General features: G+C 41.1%; 1 protein-coding gene across 1 annotated transcript in view; it reads right to left on the reverse strand.

The window, feature by feature from the left end:
* Nucleotides 1-25318, reverse strand: part of MYO3B (myosin IIIB) — a 186356-nt gene that overhangs the window by 88398 nt on the left and 72640 nt on the right. The window contains exon 10 of the mRNA XM_045066728.1: nt 24230-24314. Coding sequence (XP_044922663.1) covers nt 24230-24314 — 85 coding nt within the window. The remainder of the gene's footprint in view (nt 1-24229; nt 24315-25318) is intronic.

The raw sequence follows: 25318 nt of genomic DNA on the forward strand, positions 1-25318 counted from the left end.
CGTATTGTTTCAGGGGTATAGGTCTGTGAATCATCAGTCTTACACAATTCACAACACTCACCATAGCACATAATGAGCTTTTAAATAACACTTCATATTTTAAAAAATGCTTTTATAATCTAATGAGAATTTCACAACCATTTGAGCTAAGTGCTTTAATTGTTCCTATTATATAGATGAAGAAACTGTAGTTCAGAGAGGGTAAGGAACTTGGCGAGGGACCAGGTTACTACCTGGCAGAGCTAAAACACTGACCCCTTTTGGTCTGACTTCAAATCCTTTGTCCTCTGAAACTTGACACCCTCTATACCTTTTGGTTTCTGTGCATCAGACCAAGGAACTCATTCCTGTCAACCTAGGCAAGTCCCAATGGTTCTGGGACACCTAAATGACAGATGGACTCTGAGGTCCTCGAGGAGTGAGTCCTGGAAAGGTTTGAAGACAATCGAAGGAAGAGAGGTTAGCTGTCACATTACTATGGGCTTTCTAATTTCTACCCTACAAGCCCCAACATGGAAATGAAACCTCTTAAGAACTCTGCTCACTTGTATGGCTTTGTAGGATCCAAAAGCCAGGGGCAGACATCTTCCAACTCTCCGCTGAGGGTCAGCTCAGCAGTCTGAGCCCCTCCTCGTTCAAGCCCTTGGGAGAATCTAAGGCAGCTCAATACAACGTTTATATGTATTACTTTGGTTTTATAAAAGCAAGGATGGGATGGGTAGTAATGATAGGCAAACAGATTAGAAAACACCTAATTTAAGCAAATACTCGACTAAAGCAGATTTCTTTTTTTTTTTTTTTTAAGATTTATTTATTTATTTATTCGACAGGCATAGATCACAAGTAGGCAGAGAGGCAGGCAGAGAGAGAGAGAGGTGGAAGCAGGCTCCCTGCTGAGCAGAGAGCCCGACACGGGGCCTGATCCCAGGATGCCGGGATCACGACCCGAGCCGAAGGCAGAGGCCCCAACCCATTGAGCCACCCAGGTGCCCAAACTAAAGCAGATTTCTTTCTCAAGAGGCTTTCCAGAACCTTTAGCTTAATGCCATGCACAGTGAAACTCCACCAGTAGAAAACAACACACAGCATTTCCCAGATGTAATCTTAGAGTGGCACCCTTCTCCCAGGGAATATGTTGGGGGCCTACTGGTTCCTATAACATGCCTTAGGAAATTCTAATCTGAGCAGCCCTTATTTGAAACAAATCCCAATCTGCTATTATGGGCCACCTAGGTAGTTAAGCCTGTTGTGTCTGCCTTGGCTCAGGTTGTGATCCTAGGATCCTGGGATTGAGCCCCTCATCAGGTTCCCTGCTCAGAGGGAGTCTATTTCTCCCTCTCCCCCTGAACCTCCCCCTGCTCGTGCATGTACTCTCTCTCTCAAATAAATAAAATCTTTTTAAAAAATAAAATAAAAAATGGTATAGTTTTCTTCAAAAGTCTAACTGCCTCAACTCCTTTGCAGCAATTTATCTGATATTTTGTCATCTGCTTCAAGGACTTGAGACTGGCAGTCAATGATAATGCTCCATAAGCTGTCACTTAATGAAATAAGTAACAAGCACAATAATAAGGAAAATCACAATAATAAAAAATAACCAATGCTTATTGTATGCATATATCTCACCAGGCATCGGTCAAAGAATGGATACATGGTCATTTCATATAACACTTCTAACAGCCATGTGAATTGGTTATATTTTTATACCCATTTTACAGGTGAGGGAATCAAGGATCAAGAAACTAATGACTTGGTTCATATCATAACTAGTGCATAAATAGTGCACCACAATTTGACAAAGTACAACATCCATTCATAACAAAAACCTCAACAAATTAGGTTGAGAGGGAACATACATCAACATAATACAGGTTATACATATGAAGAACCCACAGCTAGTACCATCCTCAATGGGTGAAAAACTGAGAGCTTTCACCTAAGGTCATGAACAAGACATGGATGTTCACTCTCACCACTTGAATTCAACATACTACTAGAAATCCTAGCCATTGCAATCAGTCAACAAAGAAATAAAAGGTATCCAAATTGGAAAGGAAGAAGTAAAACTTTTCATTATTTGCAGATTACATGATACTATATATAGAAAACCTGAAAGATTCTTAAAAACAAAACAAAACAAAAAAAAACAAAACACCTGCTAGCACTGATAAACTCAGTAAAGTCACAGGATACAAAATCAATGTTCAGAAATCTGTGACACCTCTATACACCACTAATGAAGCAGCAGAAAGAGAAATTAAGAAACCAATCCCATTTACAATTGTACCAAAAATAATGATACCTAGGAATAAACTTAACGAAAGAGGTAAAAGACCTATACTCTGAAAACTATAAAACACTGATGAAAGAAAGTGAAGATGACAAAAGAAATGGAAAGACATTTCTATGCCCATGGATTGGAAGAGCAAATATTGTTAAAGTCTCTATACTACACAAAGAAACTATACATTTAATTCAATTCCTATCAAAATGCCAACAACATTTTCCACACAACTAGACCAAATAATCTAAAATTTATATGGAACCCCAAAAGACCCTGAATAGCCAAAGCAATCTTGAACAAGAAAAGCAAAGGTGGAGACATCACAATTCTGGATTTCAAGTTATATTACAAAGCTATAGTGATTGAAACAGTATGATACAGGAATAAAAACAGACATGGAGACCAATGGAACAGAGTAGAAAACCCAGAAATGAACCCATAACTATCTGATCAATTAATCTTTGACAAAGAAGGAAAGAGTATCCAACAGAAAAAGGACAATTTCTTCAACAAATGGTGTTGAGAAAACTGGACAGTAACATGTGGAAAAGAAACTGGACCACTTTCTTACACCATAAACAAAAATAAATTCAAAGTGGGTTAAAGACCTAATTGTAAGACTTGAAACCATAAAAGTCCTGGAAGAGAACACAGGCAGTAACCTTTTTTGACACTGGGCATAGCAACTTTTTTCTAGATATGTCTCCTAAGGCAAAAGAAATGAAATAAAAAATAAACTACTGCGACTACATCAAAATAAAATGCTTCTGCCCAGCAAAGGAAACAATCAATAAAACTAAAAGACAACTTACAGAATGGGAGACTATATCTACAAATGACATGTCCAATAAAAGATTAGTATCCAAAATATACAAAGAAGTTACACAACTCAACACTCAAAAAACAAATAATCCAATTAAAAATGGGCAAAAGACATGAACTGACATTTCTCCAAAGAAGACATCCAGGTAGCCAACAGACACATGGAAAGATGTTCATTATCATTTAACATCAGGGAAATGCAAATCAAAACTACAATGAGATATCATCTCACACCTGTCAGAATGGCTAAAATCAAAAACAAGAAATAGCAAGTGTTGGCAAGGATGTGGAGAAAGAGGATCTCTCCTGTACTATTGGTGGGAATGCAACCTGGTACAGCCACAGTGGAAAACAGTATGAAGGCTCCTCAGAAAGTTAAAAATAGAACTACTCTACAATCTAGCAATTACACTACTGGGTATTTGCCCCCAAAATACATAAACAACAATTCAAAGGGATACGTGCATCCCTATCTTTATCGCAACTTTATTTATAATAGTGAAATTATGGATGCACTTGTTCATCAACACATAAATGGATAAAGACAATTTGGTGTCTATACATAATGGGCTATTACTCAGCTATAAAGAAGAATGAAACTTTGCCATTTGCAAGGATGTGGATGGAACTAAAGAGTATATACTAAGCAACCTAAGTCAGAGAAAGAAATACCATATGATTTCAGTCACATGAAGAATTTAAGAAATAAAATAAATGAGCAAAGGAAAAAAAAAAGAGGGAGAGAGAGAAGAAACAGACTCTTAACTATAGAGAACAAACTGATAGTTATCAGAGGGGAGGTGGGTGGGGGGATGGGTTAAAGAGGTGATGGGATTAAGGAGGGCACTTGTCCTAATGAGCACAGGTGATGTATGGAATTGTTGAATTAAAATATTGTACGCCTGAAACTAAAACAACACTGTATTTTAACTAACCAGAATTAAACTAAAAACGTTAAAAAACAGCACAGCATAAAACCTGCTGACATAGAAAAAGGGATTCCAAAGGGAAATTATTGAATTAGGCAAGGATTATCAAGAGCTCATTAGACCTTCTGAGAAATGCTTGATAGTTAATGGGACAGTCCTATGCTGCCAAAGCACCTCCACACTGAGTCCGAAGATTAATTGGTCAGGAGAGCAAGGTAAGGGTACATCTTAATCCAGCACTAGTTTTAGCACCACTAATGCCTAGACAACATTGTCTTGTGGTGTGAGGCAATGTGAAGTATTTGACAATTATATTTTTTGTTTCAGTCAAAAACATTTAACTTGAATGTAATCAAAGCTTTCAATCTTCCAGTTTACCTAGAACACAGGGTATCTAGGGATACGCTAAGACCACAAAGAATCAAACAAATAGAGAAGGTGAGCTATAATTAGCTCAGTCTCTTAAAAAGTCAATGTGATGAGAAAGTGAGTATTCTCTATTAAATGAGATTTAGGGACATAACAACTCAATGCAAGGTAATGACCTGAACAGGATCCTGGCCTGGACAAAGAGGTATAGGGGACATTTTCAGGACAGCTGGAAATTTGACAATGAATGGGCATTAGATGATATTAAGGAATTATTCATTTTTATTTATTTCATTTTTTTAAGGAGGCTCCATGCCCAATGTGGGACTTGAATTCACAACCCCCACGAACAAGAGTTGCGTGTTCTACTGACTGAGCCAGCCAGGTGCCCCAGGACTTAATCATTTTTAAAGTGTGAGATTATTTTGAATCTGTAGGAAAACTAAAAAATACAATACTATCCTCAGCCTCCATTAGGAATCACATGCTAAACAGCAGAATTAGTGACTATGTCTATCTATCTATTCATATGTAGATAGACATATATCTACCTACATATGATGCTCTGCATATTCCAAGGGCTCCTCTAGCCTCTCAGAATCCATGACTAACGTCTTAAGCAGATTGCCTCCAGGGCTTAGCCCCTCTGCTGCTTTGCTGCCATCAGTTCACTCAGCTGTGTGTTCTTGGGGAGACAGAAAAAATCTCACTCCTCAATGACAGTGCTTCTGCTGGGCATCTTCCCTGGAAAAGTCCCCCCAAACAAAACTCACATAGAATTCTTTCTTAAAGAATGTGACTGGATGAGAAGTCAGGTGCCGGCTGGCTCAAGGGAGTGGGGCTGCTGAGAATGCCCTACCATTTCTCTTCTACAGCAAGGATGCATGAGGCCAGCTGGCTTTGTCATGCTGGGCTGGCAGCATTCAGTGAAGTCACCACGCTCCCAAACTGGGTCTCTGCTTTCATAGGCTCCAAAATTCAGTCTGCCAGTTCTCTGAGAGGTGATGATTTTTTTAGAGTGGAGTTGTATGAGTTGTATTAACCAAACTCAGAAGAGTCATGTTTGGAAAGTAGAATGCCAGCGTGTGATTTTACAGTGTGTGGTATAATCTGGACCATACTCTCCCCTTCACTAGTTGGCTGAAATAATCTGGAGACAGATTTATGCATTAGAATTAAAACAAAAGAAGCAGAGTACTCTTTGAGCACTGATCAATTAATCTAGTCTTGTAACTGACCTTTTTTCTACTTTTGGGTTAGAATCAGTAACTTTTTTCCTGGGTGGGAGTAGAGACACACTAGTCACACTCTGACCCTCTATTTTATAAACTTCATTTACATTTCTTTTTGCAGTTTTTATTAACGTTGGTGAAATCTGCAAGATTATGTCTTACTTTTATCAATTACAATTTAGAATGGCTGGTAGACAAATGAAAAAATCCATTAGTCGTTCATACTTGAAAGCACATTCTAATTTCAAAACAGGATAGGTCGCTGCTAATTCATTGTGGGTTGATTTCTGTTAGCTTCCTGCTGTCTCTAGATTTGGGAGTAGTTCTCATCGTAAATTCGTGTCATCCATGACAGCCCTGGGAGAAAGGCTAATCAGCATAACCAAGCAAATTTGTTCCTGCTTCTTTGATAGCCCTGAAAAAAGAATCTGTTGTATATGGAGCTCTTAATAAGAAGAGGCCAATTTTTTGTTCCCAAGCAGCAGCAGCCAATCCACCCTCCAGAATATATGCTCAGACCAAGATATTTTAATATTGTAAGATCCGCATGAATCTTGAGGGAGGCACATTTCAGACAAATAAGTCATGGAAATTACCATGAAGGATAATAGAAAACATAAACATCTTTGCAAATGGTTTCAATTAAGTTCAAGGTAAGGTAAATAAAGACATTTAAAACATGACATCAGAGCGAAGGACACTGTCCTTTGTAAAAGATCCTGTGCTGACCTGAGTGTTAACAGGACTTCGATACAAAGTGGCCACAGATCGAACCTCAACTGGCCACTCTAGCATTCTTATTTAGTTCTTACATGGCACCTGAACATTGTGAGGGTTGTGGGTGTACTAGATCCAAATCTCCCCGTATTGTCACCGTGCATCTACTCCTCCCAAATCTGTGTCAGCTAGATATTCACTGCATATTCTCCTTACTGCTTGTATTTGTTTAAACAGCTCTGAAGACACAGAGGATTGGAAGACAAAATGTTCTACAAAGAACACAAATTATCACATTAAGTTTAAAGGTACCCAGAATGTGTAAGATAATGCATATTGTATTATAAAACTTAAAAAGCTAGGATTTCTAGAATGCTTTTGTGTTGTTTGTTTAAGATTTATTTACCTAGTTGAGAGAGATAGAGGAGGGAAGGGGCAGAAGGAGAGAGAAACATTAGCAGACTCTGTGCTGAATGCAGAGCCTGATGTGGGGCTCCATCCCACAACCCTGAGATAACAACCTGAGCTGAAACCCAGAGTCAGATGCTTAACAGACTGAGCAACCCAGGAGCCCCTACAATGCTTTTGTTTGCTCTTCACCACCATCACAACACATCAGCATTTGCCAAGCCCCCACTGAACCTCCTCAGGGCTGTAGTCATACTTCTGTGCTTTTTCCTGGAATCATGTCTCCTGTCTGGCCATTGCACCTTCACACTTTAGCTTGGGTGTCCACTCCTGAGAAGAGCCTTTTCTGCCCACCCTGGCCACCTCTTCCACTCTGGGCCGAGTTGGAGCCTCCCGGTACATTCCACAATCTACTGAGCACAACCACACTGAAAACTTGGTGCAGTAACTAACCCATCTGCTGCCACATCCTGACCAATGAAAAGGGTCTGCAGATCAACTACTGACTGTCAGCTTTATCACATTCTGATTAAGGGAGGGAGAGCAAAGAACAAGCACTTGGTTTTTGAGATAGCAGAGGTGTTCCTATTGCTGTGTTCATCAGTTTTGTCTTTTCTTCTTTATATTTTAGTAATGAAAATGCTCCAAATTCCCAAAAGGTCTGAATATTCACCCATCACTAATCAATGAAAGTGGAGTAATCTTTGACTTTCTCCCCAAAGTAAACGACTAAAAGAACGGGTGGCAAAATGTTTCCTTTTTCTTTCTCTGATTTAAAAAGGTTTTTTTTCTGATAAAAAAAAGTCATGTATTTATTGTTGTACTATCTAAAATAGATACTCAAGGAGAAGAAAATTAAGCTCAGGATGTTTCCCATATACAGGTATAACTCCTGTTAATATCTTGCTATGTATCTTTTCAATTGTTTTTCTATGCATATAATATACATTTTAAAAAACAAAGGCTTATGATATGTTTGCCATTTTAACTTCCATTTGGTAGTTACAAGCATCTTTTGATGTCTTTTGTGTAATATGCACATATGTAAATATGCATGTAAGTCATATTTATGGCTTTATAGTATTATATTGGGCAATTATCATAAATGATTCAATTAATCTCTTATTTTTAGAAATTTGCTTCTAATTTATGATATTATCAATAATGGATCGTGAATTATTCTGTGCATATAATTATGAATACTCATGTAATTATTTTCTTGGATGAATCTTAATTGATGCAGTTGGGTCAAAGGGTAAACAAATTCTTTACCTGTTTGTTTTTTTAAAAGATTTTATTTATTTATTGGACAGACAGGGATCATAAGTAGGCAGAGAAGCTGGCAGAGAGAGAGAGAGAAGGAAGCAGACTCTCCACAGAGCAGAGAGCCCAATCAAAGTGGGGCTTGATCCCAGGACCCGGGGATCATGACCTGAGCCGAAGGCAGAGGCTCTAACCCACTGAGCCACCCAGGCACCCCTTCTTTACCTGTTTTAAAACTTTTGAATTATATGACCAAAATCTTCTCTAAAAGGCAACAATAGCTAACATTCATACTTGAAAACTATGAAAGGACCCACTTCCCATATATCATCAATACTGGGGATTATCAGTCTTTTTAATCTTTGCTTACCTCTTTAGCCAAAAAAATCGGGAGGTGTACCTCATTATTAGTTTAACTGGGATACTTTAGGAATTTGTTGATTCTTAAAGAAGGAAAACATTATTCTTGGGCTTTGGTATATAACATGAAGGAAACACAAAGAATACAGAAGAAGTGAAAACAAAGAACAATCATACAAAAATAAGATCACCAGTATTGCAGGGAAGAAGGGAAACAAGAAAGAATGATCACAGCTTTTGTATTGTTTTTCATTAGGTTTGGCTACTTGGTAGCTTTCATAAAGATTTTGAAGGCATGCCCTGTATCTCAGTATCCCAACCGGTATCACCGCTGAATAAGTTGAATATGTAAGTTACTTAAATAGATCGGTATTTGTTTGTTCTTAGACACATAATTATGTTAAGTTTTAGAATATGGCTCAAGGACAAATTCATCAAAAGGACTAAAAAAACCTGATACATGTTTCATAATGCCACTGCTCGAAGTTAGCACTACTAGTTAGATGTATGTACGTATGCTAATTTCCCAAGTCACACTGAGTCCTTTAAATTTGATATGTTTGCCTCATTGCTTTGCCCCAACCATAAGCCCAGACAGCCTTAATTTGCCAGTTCTTGTATTCTTATTTCTTTTTTTTCTCCTTTACTACTTTATGGCAGGCAGCTGTCATGCCTTTTTTCATTCTGCTGAGAATGCTTCCCTTATTGGAAAAAAGGACATTGAACTAAGAGCCCTTAAAATAACCCATACTTAAAGTAACCCATAAAACTTACTTCAGTTCTTTGTCAGCAACCAAGGGAGCTAAGAGAAAACCGGCCTCAGACCCAGGGATGGGATTCAGATGCTGTAGTGAGGAGGAACACTGTGACCTGAAGAAATGCAGCCATGGGCTGAACACACTTTACCGTGCTGAGACTCTGACCGGATCATCTTGTTTAATCCTCGTGTCAGGGCCAGCAGCCTAGGTCCTACTAGGGTCCCCTCTTCACAGATGAAGCTTGGGTTGATTGAATAATCTGCACAGGTGGCATCCAGACATCCTGTTCCAAACTCAAATCAGCAGCCTCCAGGACCTATTTTTTTTTTTAATTGGACTCTTTCAGATAGTCCCACAATCATATTTGGGATATCAAATGTTGCTTATAGTGACTAATATTTAATTCTAGAAAACTTTCCAGGGAGTAGATTAAATTAAGTCCAACTCCATCTAGAGATACAACTTGATCCCTGACCTGCTGACCTTTTATTTACCTTGTATCCATGGATTAACGTTAAGATAATGTACACTGTATCACAGTCAAGATTCTAATTTGGTGGAAAGACTTCTTAAGATTCTGTATAGTTATAAATACAACATACATTACAAGGGCAATAAGAGATCGTCAATGACCTCCCAGACATCATTCATTCATTCCACAAATATTTATTGAGTACCTTTGTCTCTTGCTATTATTGGGGCTACTGCAATAACAAGGAAATCTAAGATTCCTATCCTCTTAAGAACCTACATTCAAGTGGGGGAAGCAGACAATGAAAGAAAGAAAGAAGTAAATATGCCAGCACATTAAACAGAAATGCCAAAGAAAATTGAAGCAAGAAAGGGGCATAAGAAGCGTTGGAGGCAGGTCTGCAATTTTAGATTGAATGGCTATAGTAGATGATATCTGAATAAAGCCCTTAATAAATAAATAGGAATTGATGTCTTTGGATATGTTTTCAAGAGAAAGCTCCTATAGGTTAAAAAAATTACATGTTACAGCATGTAGAGGCCAGAAGGCTACTGTAAACACTGGTAATATTTAGCAACACACTTTATGATATATATTTATAATATACATGTACATATTCATGACATATTAGTTCCAGAGCACTTGGGCTGGTGCTAAAACACACCCACCTAATGGTCTATTTTGAATTTTAAGTATATAACAAATAATTTTTTTGGTATAAGTTTTTTCAAATATTTCATGGGGCATACACTAAAAAAAATTTTATATAAAATTCAGATTTAAGCGAACATCCTGCATTTTTATTTGCTAAATATGGCAACTCTAACTCAGGCAAATCAGTACCTCAGGCAAATCAGTACCTTCTTCATCAGGAAAATATGAATAAAAATTCTTGCCAAACTGAAGGTGTTTTTAGGCAGAATGAAATGTAAATATAAGACAAAAGGATTTTAGAAGAATCGGGAGATATATGTATGGTCAGAATTTAGAAACACACACATAGCAAGGTGTTATATTAGTCTTTATAATTCTGTACTTTGGAGAGACAAGTCCCTCAATGGGGAAACTTCAGGCTTGACAGAAGGGAGAAGGATAATGACAGGTATCTGGGGTGGCTTCCTTTCTGGAACCTCTGTCTCTACTTTGGGTGGGGTCACAAGGTGACTTGTGGGTTGAGTTAATTTTGAGTTACAGTTCTAGCACTTTGAAGACTGAATTAGGCCAGGGCACAGACTCATGGAAACAAAGGAAACTTCACACGTTTTCATGCTGTACGTGGCATAACTGAGGCCTGAAAGGCTGACGTGACTTATTCAATTCAAGAAGAGCAAGAGACAAGTCTAACATCCACATCCTTTGCTTGATGCTCTCGTCACCAGTACACTCCCCAAAGAGAATATTTAACCCAGTTTTCCTCTTTGAATTCTGGAAGCAAGGCTCGGCTCAGAGAATGAGAAGCAAAAAATCCTGAAATTAAGTGCATGATGAGCATGGTCTTAATGATAGGCCCAAAGACAGATGAGGGAGGGGGCAGGGGGTGGGGAGGAACAGTTCAGGGAATTAAAATAAAAAACAGGTGAAAAAGCCTCAATAAGAGTGTGGCAGTCAGCAGTGTCACAGTGGGGAAGCTCAAGGACAGACAGCATGCAGGGCAATGCTGTCGTGAAGACACATTTCGGTCTGGATTGAGAGAAAGTGGGATCTAAAGAGAAAGTGGCTGATGAAGTGCCCAGCCAAAGAACAGGAAGCAGCCCTGACTTGATTTTTTTAAATTTTAACTTTTTATTTTGACTTAATTTCATATTTATAGTAAAGATGAAAGAACAACAGAAGTGATTCTGTATATTCCCGAGCAGATTCTCCAAATATTAGCAATGTACACATTTGCCATATCCGCTCTCCTCTCTTTTCTCTTGGTACATGTATACTGATATCTCATATACACAAAAAAATACATATTTTTTTCTGAACTATTTCAGAGTCAGTTGGATCTGATGTTCTTTTATCCCTAAATACTTCAGTGCATGCTTCTTAAAAGCAAGGGCACTCTCACATATGACCATAGTACAGTAACCAAAAAATCAAGAAATTAGCATTAATACATTCTATCATCCAGTGTATAGAACATTCAGACTTTGCCATCTGTCCCAACATCTTCCTCTACAGAAAAGAAAAATTCCGGACCATACACTATAATCAGTTGTCATGTTTCTCTAGTCTCCTTTCATCTGGAACAGGTTCCTCATCGTCCTTTGTCTTTCATTTGGAAGCCTACAGGTTAGTAATTTTGGAAGAGGTCTGTTTGTCTGCTGTTTCTCCATGAGATTCAGGTTATGTACATTTGTCAGGAAATCCACAGGAGTGAGGTTGTGTTCTCCTCAGTGCATTGTATCAGGAGGCACATGCTGTTAATTTGTCCAGTTATAGGCGATGCTAACTTTTACCATTTGGCTAAAGCACTGTCTCCCAGATCACCCCCCACCCTACTGTAATTGCTAAGTATCTCATGGAAATTTCCTCAGGGAGTATGTGAAAAGCTTGTTATTCCTTAAACTTTCATCTACAGGTTTTAGCACCCACTGATGATTCTTGTCTGAAACAATCATTATTTTGGTAGTTGCCAAACAATGATTTTCTGTTTTCATCATTCCTTTTACATTTCTTGTTTCACATTTTATTGCAAAGAAAAGCTTACACTGTTACTCTCTTTCATCCTCCTCCTTTCTCTCCCTTCCTTCCTTCCTTTTTTTCTATCAGTGTGGATTAATGGATTCTTAATTTATTCAATAGATTATAGTCTTTTATTATCATTATTTACTTTGATACTGAAAGTGTCCTCAATTTGGCATTGGCTTAATGAATTAATTTATTTTTTAGAGCAGGAGAGAGCGAGGTAGGAAGGATCAGAAAGAGAATCTTATGCACACTCCATGCAGAGCATGGAGCCAGACATGGTGCTCGATCTCATAACCCTGACATCATGACATAAACTGAAACCAAGATTCAGACGCTTAACCAACTGAGACACCCAAACACCCTGGCACTGGCTTATTTTTAAAGAGTTAAGAATCACAGGCTTCAAAATGAATGCCCAGAAAAGAATGTAGAACACTAAAAAGTACACAGAGAAAGGTGAGTGCTTCAGAGAGAGTGATAATAACTCCGTCTTTACTATTTGAGTGCTTTTTATGTGTCAGATGAGACGCCACATACTTTATATATGTCATCTCATTGAACTTTCTCGACCTGGTTAGGTAGACATTGTACCATTTTGTCTTCTATTTAAAGATGAGGAAGTGGAGAAAATAAGTTCATCAAGATCTTTCCCTTAGTAGAAGCAGGTCTAGTAGACTGTAGAGAGCCCTTCCTCTCAAGTGCCAGGCAGCCCTACAAAGTGTGGAAATCTTCAGGAAAGGACATAGTCTTAGAAGCAAGTCTGCACTGTTACTGTGGGTAGCTGGACATTTGTTCCAGCTTTTATAAGTCATCTAAACTTTCTGCATTTTTACAAATGGGGCATTTGGAACCTGTCTACAAGTCTGTCATCAGTCTAGGAACTTCCCTAACCTGCCCTGTGGCAACCGTCCAACCCTGCCTGCAATCCAGTGAGGAAAGCATAAAGAAAGAGTTCATTTGTGCCAATGTCAACTGACACAGATCCAGAAAAACATGAGTTGGCCTAGTCACCCAGGCAAGCATTCCCATGGGTCAAGACAAGTGAAAGCCAAATTTAGGAAGAGAGGAGAAAGCGAAGGGACCAGCAGAGCAGGGATTCTTAAGAAAGCTGTGTTCATTCCAGTCTTTAGATCCCACATGAAGACAGGGCCGTAGTGTTGCCCTCCTGGCAGGCTAACATACCAGATTCTTCTTCCTACAACAATACCATCCCCTCCACCGCCACCACACCACCACTTTTAATATTAAATTCCACATCCTATGAAAACGCACTTAGGTGAAAGAAGTACGCAGCATGCGAGTGAAACGAATGGAGACAATGGCCGTGCCCGAGATGGAAAAACACAATTGGATCTGAGAATAACATCCTTATGCTCCCAGGAGGAACAAACTAAAAATAAAAGACAACAAGGTGCTTCCTGCCAGTCTGTAAATCCAATAAGCAAAGGAGATGCCTCAACCTGGCGCTGGGTAGTTACCCGTCAGCCTGACTCCCTCCACCCAAGAGCAGCCATGTGGTTCTCAGAGCTAACAGCTGCCAAGCAGAACCCCTCAGATTAACCCATAGGTGGTGTTGAACCACTTCCCATTAAGATATTTGCAAAGCAAACAAAAATGATAGCCCCACTCTGAGTGCTGGGAGACAGCCAGGAGCGCTGGCTGTTCTTGTTGACACAAAGAGCTCTCTGGGGAAGGTCTGGGCCAGAGCGAGGAAGGCCATTCCTGCCTGTGTCTCCAGACTGTGTTGATTTTAGGCCATTAGAATCTTGGTAACAGGGTCTGTTTATTATCTAATTTCCCAATCACAGCAGTCGCTAGAGCCCTGTTTCACCAAAGCTCTCTCTATTCCTGTCTTCCTGACCTACACCATTCAGATGAAAAGAAGAAAATTCATCCCTCCTTCTGTTTTGTCTACTCATCAAGGAGACAAGTCTGAGAAGTCACTGAGATACACACAGAAAAAGTGTGGTATTACTACTGTCAACAGCTTCTGTGTTGAACACTTGCTTAGGTTTCTTCTTAGTTTAAAGTGACTGGGGCAATGCTAACGGGAAATAGAGTGGAATATTTGCGCCCTACAGGTAGAAGCCAACTGCCACTGAATTCACAAAACACACTTGAAGCAGAAACGCTGATTATTTTTTCCTTTCAACCCGAAAAAGAAAATGAAATAAAATTAATAAGGTTATGGAAATGTACAATGTTAATCCTTCTACCTGCAGGATTATGGTCTAGGTTTCCTTAACTGTTGATAAAACACTTTTATGCAGAATTCATTTTTACACAAATTTTGTTTCCTACAGTATTTTCAACTTGAGCAAGTTTTCTTTTCTCAAGTTTTTTTTCTTTATTTCAAAGTAAGTTCAACATGAAAAGGTGTTTTTGCCAAAAACTCATTCTGAGCCTGAATTATAAGGGTATGGTTTAGGATATAAGCAAAGTAAATATCAGAGATATACTGAATTTCTAGAAATTCCTACACTCACAAATGGGTAATGTAGAATGGGAACAAGGGGTAATGAAATGGTCAGAAGAATCTGCCTGATTTTGTCATTACTTGAAATTGTCCTTTAGGTGAGAAGCCAGGACTTTAGAGGTGTAGGTATCAACTGTATAAGGAGAGAGAGATTTTGAGAGAGAGAGAGAGAGAAATTGATTTTTTATAAAGACCTATTTGACATTTAAAGTACAAAGTTAAAGAGTAACATTTTAGAACCTTAATACATGATTCAGTTTTAAATGATACTTATCCAAATAAAAATTACATGTCATTGGACCAAAGCTCTCTATAAATGTTCAAGTTTTCCAGAGAAAAAGTGAATCCAACTTTGCAGGTCAGCTCTGCAGAGCTCATGCCATCATTTGCTGACAGCATCATTTGCTGATGGCAAATGTGTTCGTGTTTTAACTTCAGCTATACGTAGGATATGGTAAACATACCAAACACTGGTTTTCATGCCAAACTGCGCAAATCATTTCTGAAGATGCTTTATGTTTGTCTAAGATATCAGATGCAAAACACTGCCTTGAAGTGTGGATCTCATGTATGTGGGGAGGGTGGTCAGAGAACCTATGTCAAAAATGTGTTCTAATATCATTTCTGCTTAAGTTTACTACATCTGGTTTCTAGCAACCCACCCTAATTTTTTAAAAAAGATTATTTTTTTACTTATTTGAGAAAGAGCACCAGTGGGGGAGTGGGAAGAAGGAGAAATAGGCTCCCTGCTGAGCAGAGAGCCCAACTTGGGACTCAATCCCAGGACCCTGGGATCATGACCTGAGTTGAAGGCAGACGCTTAACCAACTGAGTGAACCAGCTGCCCCTGTATCAACCCTAAATTAACATATTAACCATAGACAGTTACCTGCCAATAAATGAGCTTCATAAAGAAAACACATAATTGGGACGCCTGGGTGGCTCAGTGGGTTAAGCCACTGCCTTCGGCTCAGGTCACGATCTCGGGGTCCTGGGATCGAGTCCCACATCGGGCTCTCTGCTCAGCAGGGAGCCTGCTTCCCTCTCTCTCTCTCTGCCTGCCTCTCCATCTACTTGTGATTTCTCTCTGTCAAATAAATAAATAAAATCTTTAAAAAAAAAAAAAAAAAGAAACAAAACACATAATTAAGCATCTTCCCAGACCTGGATTTTATTTTGAGTTAGGCAGTTAGATCCATCATAGAAAATGAGACAATATTAACTTTCCTTTCACTTATTTTGTTAGCTTTGTTAGGTTTCTGAGAAAGACAGATCCCTAATTTATCAAAAATCAATTATTATATTCAAGTCAAACTCAACATAAACAAGAAGCTTTTCTTGAGGTCAAACTAATTAAGTTTACCTCTGGTTCCGACAGAAATAAAAACTCAAAGAGGACATATTCATTCATCCATTACCTTTATGCTTATGATAGCCCATGATTCTAGATCCAGATTTAGTGGAATCACTCAGAAATGAGTGACCGTTTCAACCCTGGAGTTTATTATCTCATGTAGAATGTAGTAATAGCAGTTAACGTTTTTGTGCATTTACTACATACTAGGTAATCTTCTAAACATTCCGTATATTTTATTCTCACAACAGCCATAGGAGACGGGTGCCATGACTAGACATCCACTCTAGCTTGTTCAAGGTCATGGAGCTAGCTGGACACACAGACCTGAGCCTAGACAGAAGCAATTTGGCTGCAGAGTCTGTGACCTAAACTGCTTCCTCTGACTGCAAGGTGCCTCTGCACACACTGGGCAGGAATCAGACTTAGATGCTCATGGGGCCAGGCCATGAATTAAGCAGACCATGAGTAGGTATCAATGAAAGACAGCTTCTACACGGTTCTGGTAGGCTGCTGCTAGATACCCCAATTTTTCAAAAGCCATCAGAAATCTGAATTGTTCCAGGAAATCTATTTTTATATGTTAGAAACTAATTAAGACTTTCAAAAACATTGTTTGGGCCAAACAGAATATGTCTGCAGACCACATTCTATCCAATGGCTGTATGTATATATCTTTCAGCTTATAGAACACGGTCCAAATTTGATATTCTGTGCATCTTTTAAGCCTCCCACATCTTGGCTCCCATCTGCCTTACTGCCTGTTACAGTATTCTCTGCATTACTGCACCCCCACCCTGTCCCCTTCAGCCTTCATCCCGCTGGACCCCTCACCCCCCCAGAGCATCCCGACATCCTGCCTCTGGACCACTTTTTCCCTCCTGGAATGCTCTTCTCCTAGCTCTAATCTGTTTCAAGGCCTTCCAGGAGGTGCTACCTACATGGGTAATATAGCAACAGGTAAAGAAGGAACTATCAAGGAAATTCTGTTCAGAGGGAACAGCATGAACAGATATACAGAAACAGGAAAACAAAAGACATATTGAAAACCACCAAACAGCTCCAAATATTTTAAAGGAGGCCTCCAATCTTTGGAATCTGGTCCTATAAAGAGAACTTGGACTGCTGACATTCTTGACATCCATAATCCTTCTAAAAGTCTCCTTTGCATAAGGATCACTGATGATTTAAGGTTTGTTGAAATAGTTCAGATAAATATTTATGTACAGCCATAGGCAAATCCACAAGGAAAAATATAACTCAAAACAGATTTTTTCCCTGCAGCTTCTTTAGCTGGTGATAAGGTTTCTGGCTTCAAAAAGGTTTTGAAAATGAATGTGACCAATTAATATTTTAAAAATCAAGAAACTCAGAGAAGAACCTAATAATTGAGTAAGCTCTGAAAGTTATCATTTAAGGGTGTGCCAGTGGAATCCTGGTCATACTGGCAAGGGTGAGTCAGGCCCAAAGTCAACCTCAGTTTTATCCCTGAGATAACAGCCAGGAATACAAAAAAATAAAATTTGGCTCTCAAGTTAAAGTAGAGAGTAAGCATTGTTCAAAGTTTCTAAAGTGTTGGAATCCTCAATGTTTATTTTAATCTAAAGCCCTAGACCAAAGCCAGAGGGGTTTTGACCCTTCATATCAGGTTAGCTTTACAGTGACCCTTTATTTATTTTTGGAAGATTTTGTTTATTTATATTAGAGAGGGGACATAAGAAGGGCGAGTGGGAGAGAGAGAGAAGCAGGCTTTCTGCTGAGCAGGGAGTCCAACACGGGGCTCCATCCCAGGACCCCGGGGTCATGACCTGACCCAAAGGTGGATGCTTAACCGACTGAGGCACCCAGGTGCCCCTACAGTAACCTTTTAAATACCATTACTGCCATTATTGCTACCACTTCCACCACCACAAGCAACAGCAGCTAGTCTTCATCCCTTGAGCATTCATTGTATGTCTAGAACTACACTAGTTCTCTTACATAGATCATCTCTAATCCACACTCATTGCCGTTTTGCAGCCCAGCATATTGAAGTTCAGAAAGATGAAAGAATGTGCCCAGTGACTCACAGCTTATAAGGCATTGAACTAAGGTTTAAAACCAGGACTGTCCCCAAGGCCCATCTGCTTTCCACCCAGATGAGATAACACACAGACTATCTTTCACATCACCAGAGCTTCATCGAAGAAGGCCGCCGCCTCCACCACTGCTCCCACGCCTACTGCCTATCTCCTTCAGGGTCCTCATAAGGTCCTCTAATGCCTTAGTGCATTGACTTGGCCACAGCGGTAGAAAGTTCGCTGGAGGGCACTAGCCTCCTGAGGGGGTGAAATGGAAGTGGAAGGAAAACCGAGCATGGGGACTGAAGGGTGGGAGAGGAAAGGTCCTCCTGATACGTAAGAAAAGTTGTTTCGTTTCATCTTCTTCGCGATGCCACATATTTCTGCAATGACCCCCCACGCAGACTGTGTGTCAAGAGATGTGGCAATCTGTACTTTCACAGCCCACATGAAAATCTGGCCCACAGTCGGCCCTGACTGGGAGGCTGTTCCTCTGGCTCATCGATTCTGAGGTCAGCCCAATTGGCTCCAAGCCCCAGAGCTGCAAGGATGACACACGGGAGAAATATGTGCTCGTTTTCCCCTCGCGAGGTGCCAGCTCTGCTCGAGCTGCCTGAGTCGTGACGATTCCCATCACTCTGAGTCTGAATCCTCACTCAGGCAGCCCCCACGAAGCAGCTTCTCCGGAGGTGTGTTACAAGCTGCTGGGCAGAAATCTTCTGCCTCCCTTATAGGATAGGGGCTTCTTTTTATACTACAACAGGCCGGCTGTGCTAAAGAATGTCAAATAAAAGCCTAGGGAGAGCTTTGCCATATGTGGGCCAAATTAAATTAAGGAGCATAATCCTCACTATTGTACTTATCAGCATTAAAATAGAGGATCACCATCAGGGGAACAAAGCCCCAGGACATAAAAGACTATTTCCTTTCTGTCATTTGCTGTACACAATTACAGGCTCACGGAGGTAGTGGGGTGGAGGAGTGACACCCTAGCCACCGATTTCTACTTTCAACCTGGAGTTGCCTTCTCCTTAGCCATATTAGCTCCCACCCCACTGGACACAGAGGGGAGCACCTATCTTCTCCACGAGGCTTTGTCCCCAGACTTCAGTGCTGACATTTTTTCCACCCATCACAGGATGACAGTTTTATGCCAGTCAGGGTTTATTCCTTAGCTGGCTGTGATTTACAATTTGTTACAATGACAGTGACAAAGAACACAGAGCAGGAAAAAGCCATGGGCTAAGCATCTGGAGCCTGGAACCTAGATTGACAGCAGAATGTAACAGTATCTCAAAAGGGTCAGCTCTGGAGTCAGAAGGCCTGCATCCAAATCCTGACTCTGTCACATGACTAAGCCACGCTGGCAAATTACTTGTTTGTTTGGTTTTTTTTTTTAAGCTTCCACAAAGGCAACTCATTAACAGAAAACATTAATTTGAGGAATCCTGTTCATAGACAGCGACCTCGGCAACCCCGCTTCCTGTAAGTGTTGTGGAGGGATGGGGTGGGGCCGTGAGATTGACATTCTCAACCCACCTGACCTTCACTCCTGAACAAGCAAGGGCTCTGAGGGCTGACTGGGCCTTGGGTCCTGGGGTTTGGGTTCTGTTTCCTCCTGTGACCTGGAGTTTGATGTGGAGAGCAGTGATGCCCAGAGATGTGACCCTCTGGGTTACACCCTGGGCAGCCAACATGGCAGCCTAGGGAGAGGACTCATCTGGGTTAGCCTTCACCTTCATCCCACCAGTTACATGGCAGATGGTTTCCTTGTCAGAAAGATCGGTAACATGGACAGAAGTGTCACTGAAGGACACAAAGATGTGGCAGATACCACACTCATTTTCTCTGTTAGCTACCTGAGGTCCAAGGCTGAGGACCTGTTCTTCCTTCTTTTCTTTCCCCTTCAAGGGGCCATTTCTGCAGGGCTTCTCCAGACTCTGCCACCAGAGAGCAAATGACTCATAATAACTTGATGTTAGAAATGATAAAAAGTGGACCTCTTTCATCTGGTAGTTACATGAGGATTAAATAGGGTAATATATGTAGAACACTTAGTACAGTGCCCAGGAATTTGTTAGTAAGTGTCAAATGTTAGTTGTTTTTAGTGATGGAGAGAGAAGTTCTGATTTCAAACCCAGACCTGCATTTATTCTCTGTGTGACACTGGGTGACCCTCCCGACGAGCTGATTAGGGGCAGGAGTAGGTAAATCTGATACGTACAACTCAGCTCTGGTCTCTGGACCAGCATGTGGGACCTACTCATCTTAGCCCTCCCTGTTTGGTTTACTTATCAGTAACATGGAGTCAGTGATACCACCAGAAAGGCAAGAATGAGAAACACGTGAGATCACTGTGGGAAAAGATCTGGACTCACAAAAAATGTTGAGTGAATCTGAATGATTATGTTGTTTTTATTCCTGGCAATATTTCTTGTCTTGTTTGGGTCTTCCTTATGAACTCCTCCCTCTGATTCTGCCTGCCCTTTATCTTTCCCTGGTACCTATCTGCTCCCTACACTACCCCTCCAGGACTCTTCTGGCATGTTCTCTTACAAAGCTGCAAACGCCCATCCTCACATTCTCAGCTTGCCCTGCAGCTCCCTGGCAGGGCCACCCCGGCAAACTGCCAATTGCTGGCCAGTGAGATGCAAGTGTGTCCTAGGGACTTCTGGGAAACAGAGACAGACTCCTGAAGAGCGCCTCCTTCCCATCCAGCCCTTCCTTCCTCTTTGGACATTGCCTGGTGAGGAGGTAATGCTTAGTGCTGCTTCAGCCACCTTGTGACCCTAAGTGGGAGCACTGCTGATGCACTGAAAGTAGCCTAGAGATGAAGAGGGCCCATGTCTTAAATGACATCCCCAAGCAGCTGAACCAGCACTGGAAGTTTTGTGTTTAGAACTCTATCCTGAGGGATTCTTAAGTATACTGGTTGGAGGGTCTGTTAATTTGCTGCTAAGAACATCAACATTGGCATGATTTAGCTTTCTTCTTACTCTGCCCATTCCTTCCCCTGGCATCTCCTTCCCCTTGGCTTCCTTCCTGTCAATCATTGGGTTGATTCACAGGGCATTCAGGTGATCAGCAAACACAGAGGGCAAAATGAGACTTCTAGCTCCCTGGGGCAGGCATGTCCTAGCTGATGAGTTTTTCAGTATCCTATTGTTGCTGCCACCACCCAATGATGGAGCAAGAAGAACACTTCTTTCATAAAAATCTGAGCCTTAGGAGGGGTATTGGAAGTCCAGTCAAGAGACTTACTGAGTACCTACTGCACGTACTGGAAACAGGGAGAAGTAAGATTCAGTCCTCACCTTTGAGAAGTTGACCTGCTAGCATACAGTCAACCACAACACCAGGCAATACATGAAAAGCGACAGAGATCAATAAACCAAAGCATGGTCTGTTTATCACCAGAGCCCTGACTGTGAGCTATTACTGCTCACAACATCCTAAGGAGTTTTTGGCAGAATGTAAATCAACTTATCACCAAGTACATTATTTAGCTGAACTGATATTTTTTACACAGCAAACTTTCTTGATGAGGAAAGCTATGGGTTGATTTACATTCTGATAAAAGTTCACTATTTTGTCTCGAGCAGTCAGTTTTTCTTTCTGGCAGTCATTTTTGATCCCTGCCTCTCATGCATCTCCACCTCCAGTCATTTTCTTAGAGTCCTTCCCTGGTCTGGGCCTGCCATTATCTCATCCCCTCTGTCTCTTGTTTCTTGTCTTTATAGAGCAGCTTTTATTTCTGACACCTGATCAATTGTCCTTAAGCATATTCTGACTTTTCAAAGAACTTTAATGGCTTCCCATTTTAGACCAAAAGAGGTTCAGACTTCTCAGTGTGCCATATCCAGCCTCTCTCTGTCTTGCTGGACTTTGTCTTCCAGACTCACCTCCACCTTGTCCCAATATGCACCCTGTGCGGTCAGACTTACTGTTTGACCAATGCATCTACCTCTGTTCTCTCTGCTCATGCCTTTCTGTTCAGCTCTTACCAATCTCATCAAGATACGTTGTCATAGCCCTTTCCTCCATGATGACCTCAATGCTCATCAGTGCTCCAGTCAAGGACCTGGAGAACTGCCTCATTTAATGGTGGGTGGAGGAGGAGAATGGAGCCAGAGAAGACAGAGACCAGGGTATCCTAGAGGAAGAGCTTGAAGTCCCCAGGTCCACAGACACCCAAGGAAGAGGGCAACCTGAAGCCAGCATGGCCCATGGAATGGATGCTGTTGAGTCTGATGAAGATGAGGTTCTAGCCACTGGGAGCTGAAATTCCCAAGAGCAGTTGTAGAAACATGGGGAGGGCACAGATCAGATTTTAGGATCAAAAAGGGAGGGAATGAAGTAGATGACTTGGATATCAGTCTAAGAAAGTCTGATAGTAAAAGTAAGAGGGAGGCCAGGGCTAAGAGTAGCCTCTTTTGTAGGATGTGGAAAGGTATAAGCAAAGGGAAAAGAGATAGGAGAGAATGAAAGCTGTGGAAGTGAGTGTGTCCTCCAGGGCCTGGAGGAAAGGACCACAAATGAAGGCATTAGTTAGCCTGTTCAAGGAAAAGACCTGTACTCTTTTGATAACAGCAAAGGAAGGAAGAGCAGCTGAAGAGAGAGATTCTGAGATTCAGGAAACCAAGTTGAAGTTGCTCACAGCACTACCATGATACTGTACAAAGTCAGCCACCAGCTGAGGTTGAGCGGGGTCAGGCTTGGGCTGGAGCCAGAGCCATTTACCAAACAGGGTCACTGAGTCATCCAAGGTCAAAGCGCTGGAAAATGGCACTAGGACCAGAACCCGAGTCTTCCATCTGCAAAGGTCAGTGGTCTTCCTGCTGCATCAGAAATTCTAAACTTTGTTATTCTAGTATGAGGTGACAGGCCTATAATATTTCCTCAAGTGCCCTTGAGTGAGCTGTTTTATTGGGAAACTAGTCTACTTTATGAGCAGTCCAACAACAGCTTGAGACCACTAGAGAAGTATTGATAATGTAATTCGTCAAGTCTCAAAAATATTAATAAGAAATCTCAAAAAACTAATAAATATTTTTTAAAATTACATATCAAAACCACTTCTTTTTCCAAGTGAAAAGATGCACAGAAGTTTCTAATGATCTGCTTCTTTCTCCAAATCCTGGCGTAAATTTTTAATGAGAAAGTCCCTACAACTGATTTAGAGGAAAATATGAAAGGCAAGCTTCATGCTAGTTAGACCTTCCCTTTGCCACAGTCTGCTCTTTCCTGTACTTGCATCCTCTCCTGGTGACAGATATGACAGAACCTAAAAACATTTTCTGGGAAAAGGTAGGTTATGGAGATATCCCTGAAGAACTGGAAGCCTGGGTGTTCCTTGAGTCTCCCGTGCTTGATGTCCTGGCCTGGTCTGGGCTGACTTAAAGTGACCTGAGCCTACAGTGAGCCACGGATATTGTCCTCTGCAGCCCCGAGCAGGTCCTGTGTACCATGAAGATGAGCTATAATGCTCTACTTATTTTGAGTTATATTTAACTAGAAATTGTGGGTAAACGGGCAATTATACTCCCTTTTTGCTTTATCTTAACCCAAGGTTTTCCCACCTTGGACTACTTTGGGCTAGACAATTCTTAGTTGTGAGGGGGCTGTGGTGTGCAGGGTGGGATGTTCAGCAGTACCCCTGGCCTCTGCTCACCAGATGACATCAGCACAACTCCTCCCCCTGAGGCTGTGACAACAAAAATATCTCCAGACACTGCCAAATGTCCCAGAGGAAAGAGGGGCAAAACTGTCCCCAGTTGAGAAAAATCACTTTAACTGAATGAGGCCAAGCACCTGCTTTACTATGAAGAGAACCCAAAAAGCAGGATTGTGTCCAGGTTGCCCTGCAGAGTGAAGACTTTTTGCCCACAGAGGAATGACCTCTGACCTGGGAGAATCTGATAAAAAACACTTTTTGGCTCTACTTTCTCCAACTCTTCAATATAACACATTGTCAGAAATACTTCTGTTCAGTGTCCTTGGGCACAGAGCACCTAAGTGTAAGACTAAGAACAGTATGGAAATGACTCACCGATTTTTCTCAGTGACAACAGGAGAGTTGCTTGAAGTCTCTGCATGGCCACTGTTGAATTCTGTTTGTGGACTTCTTTTATGATCTATGGGAGCCCCTCAGAATGGGCAGAAAACAAACAAAAAACAGACAAAAAACTTAGAGATCTATGGCTAGGTTCAGAGGCAGGGTTAGGCTTTAGTGCCTATCCATACTCCACAGCACCCCTCTCCCTGCCCTCTTGCTGTTCTACAGCCTTTGTCTACACACATCATCAAGACTGACCTGCTCTGTGATCCCAGCCAGCAAACTCGGTAAAATAATTCACAGGTACGGGAAAACAAGCTACCTTTCTCCAAGAGATAGAGATGGTGGGCAGAGATTAGAAGCCCCCGGGAGAGCTCAACTGCCACAGTGGTATGTAGGAGTTGGAATGGCAGTGGGCTAGACAGCAGGCCAGTTTCCAGTTCCAGCTAGGCAGGGTGGGGCTGGTGCTGATGCAGAATGTTCATCAGGGAATGGACTGTCCCAATGTGGATAGGACGGACACTAACTAGGGAATCACTTCTGGAGTCATCCATTTCTACACTGTGAAGGAGGGCAATTCACTGATAAATTTCTCAAGAGTGGGAGTAACAAATACAGTTTCTCCTTTCTGTGACCATGGGTGCCTAGCCCTACCTAATCAATCATGCCCCTCTTTTCCACTAAATCTTAATTCAGGTTCAAGTTCCTTTTTTTTTTGAAAAAGATTTATTTATTTATTTATTTGGGTGAGTGTAAGCTTACTTGAGTAGGGGGAAAGACAGGGAGAGAGAAAGAGAGAGAGAGTCCCAGGCAGCCTCCCCACTGAGTGCAGAGCCCATGGGAGGGGATGGGTTTGACATGCGGCTTGATCCCACAACCCATGAGATCATGATCAGAGCCAAAATCCCGAGTTGGATACTCAAATAACTGAGCCACCCAGGCTCTCCAGCTTCAAATCTCTTCTCCTTCTTCTTCTTCTATTTTGTTTTGTTTTAAATATTTTATTTACTTATTTGACAAAGAGAGAGAGAGAGCACGCACACATAAGTATGGGGAATGGCAGGCAGAGGGGAGGGAAAATCA

Source organism: Mustela putorius, unplaced genomic scaffold (genome assembly GCF_011764305.1).
Source record: "Mustela putorius furo isolate JIRA1106 unplaced genomic scaffold, ASM1176430v1.1 tig00003869_pilon_pilon_pilon, whole genome shotgun sequence".
NCBI lineage: Eukaryota > Metazoa > Chordata > Mammalia > Carnivora > Mustelidae > Mustela > Mustela putorius.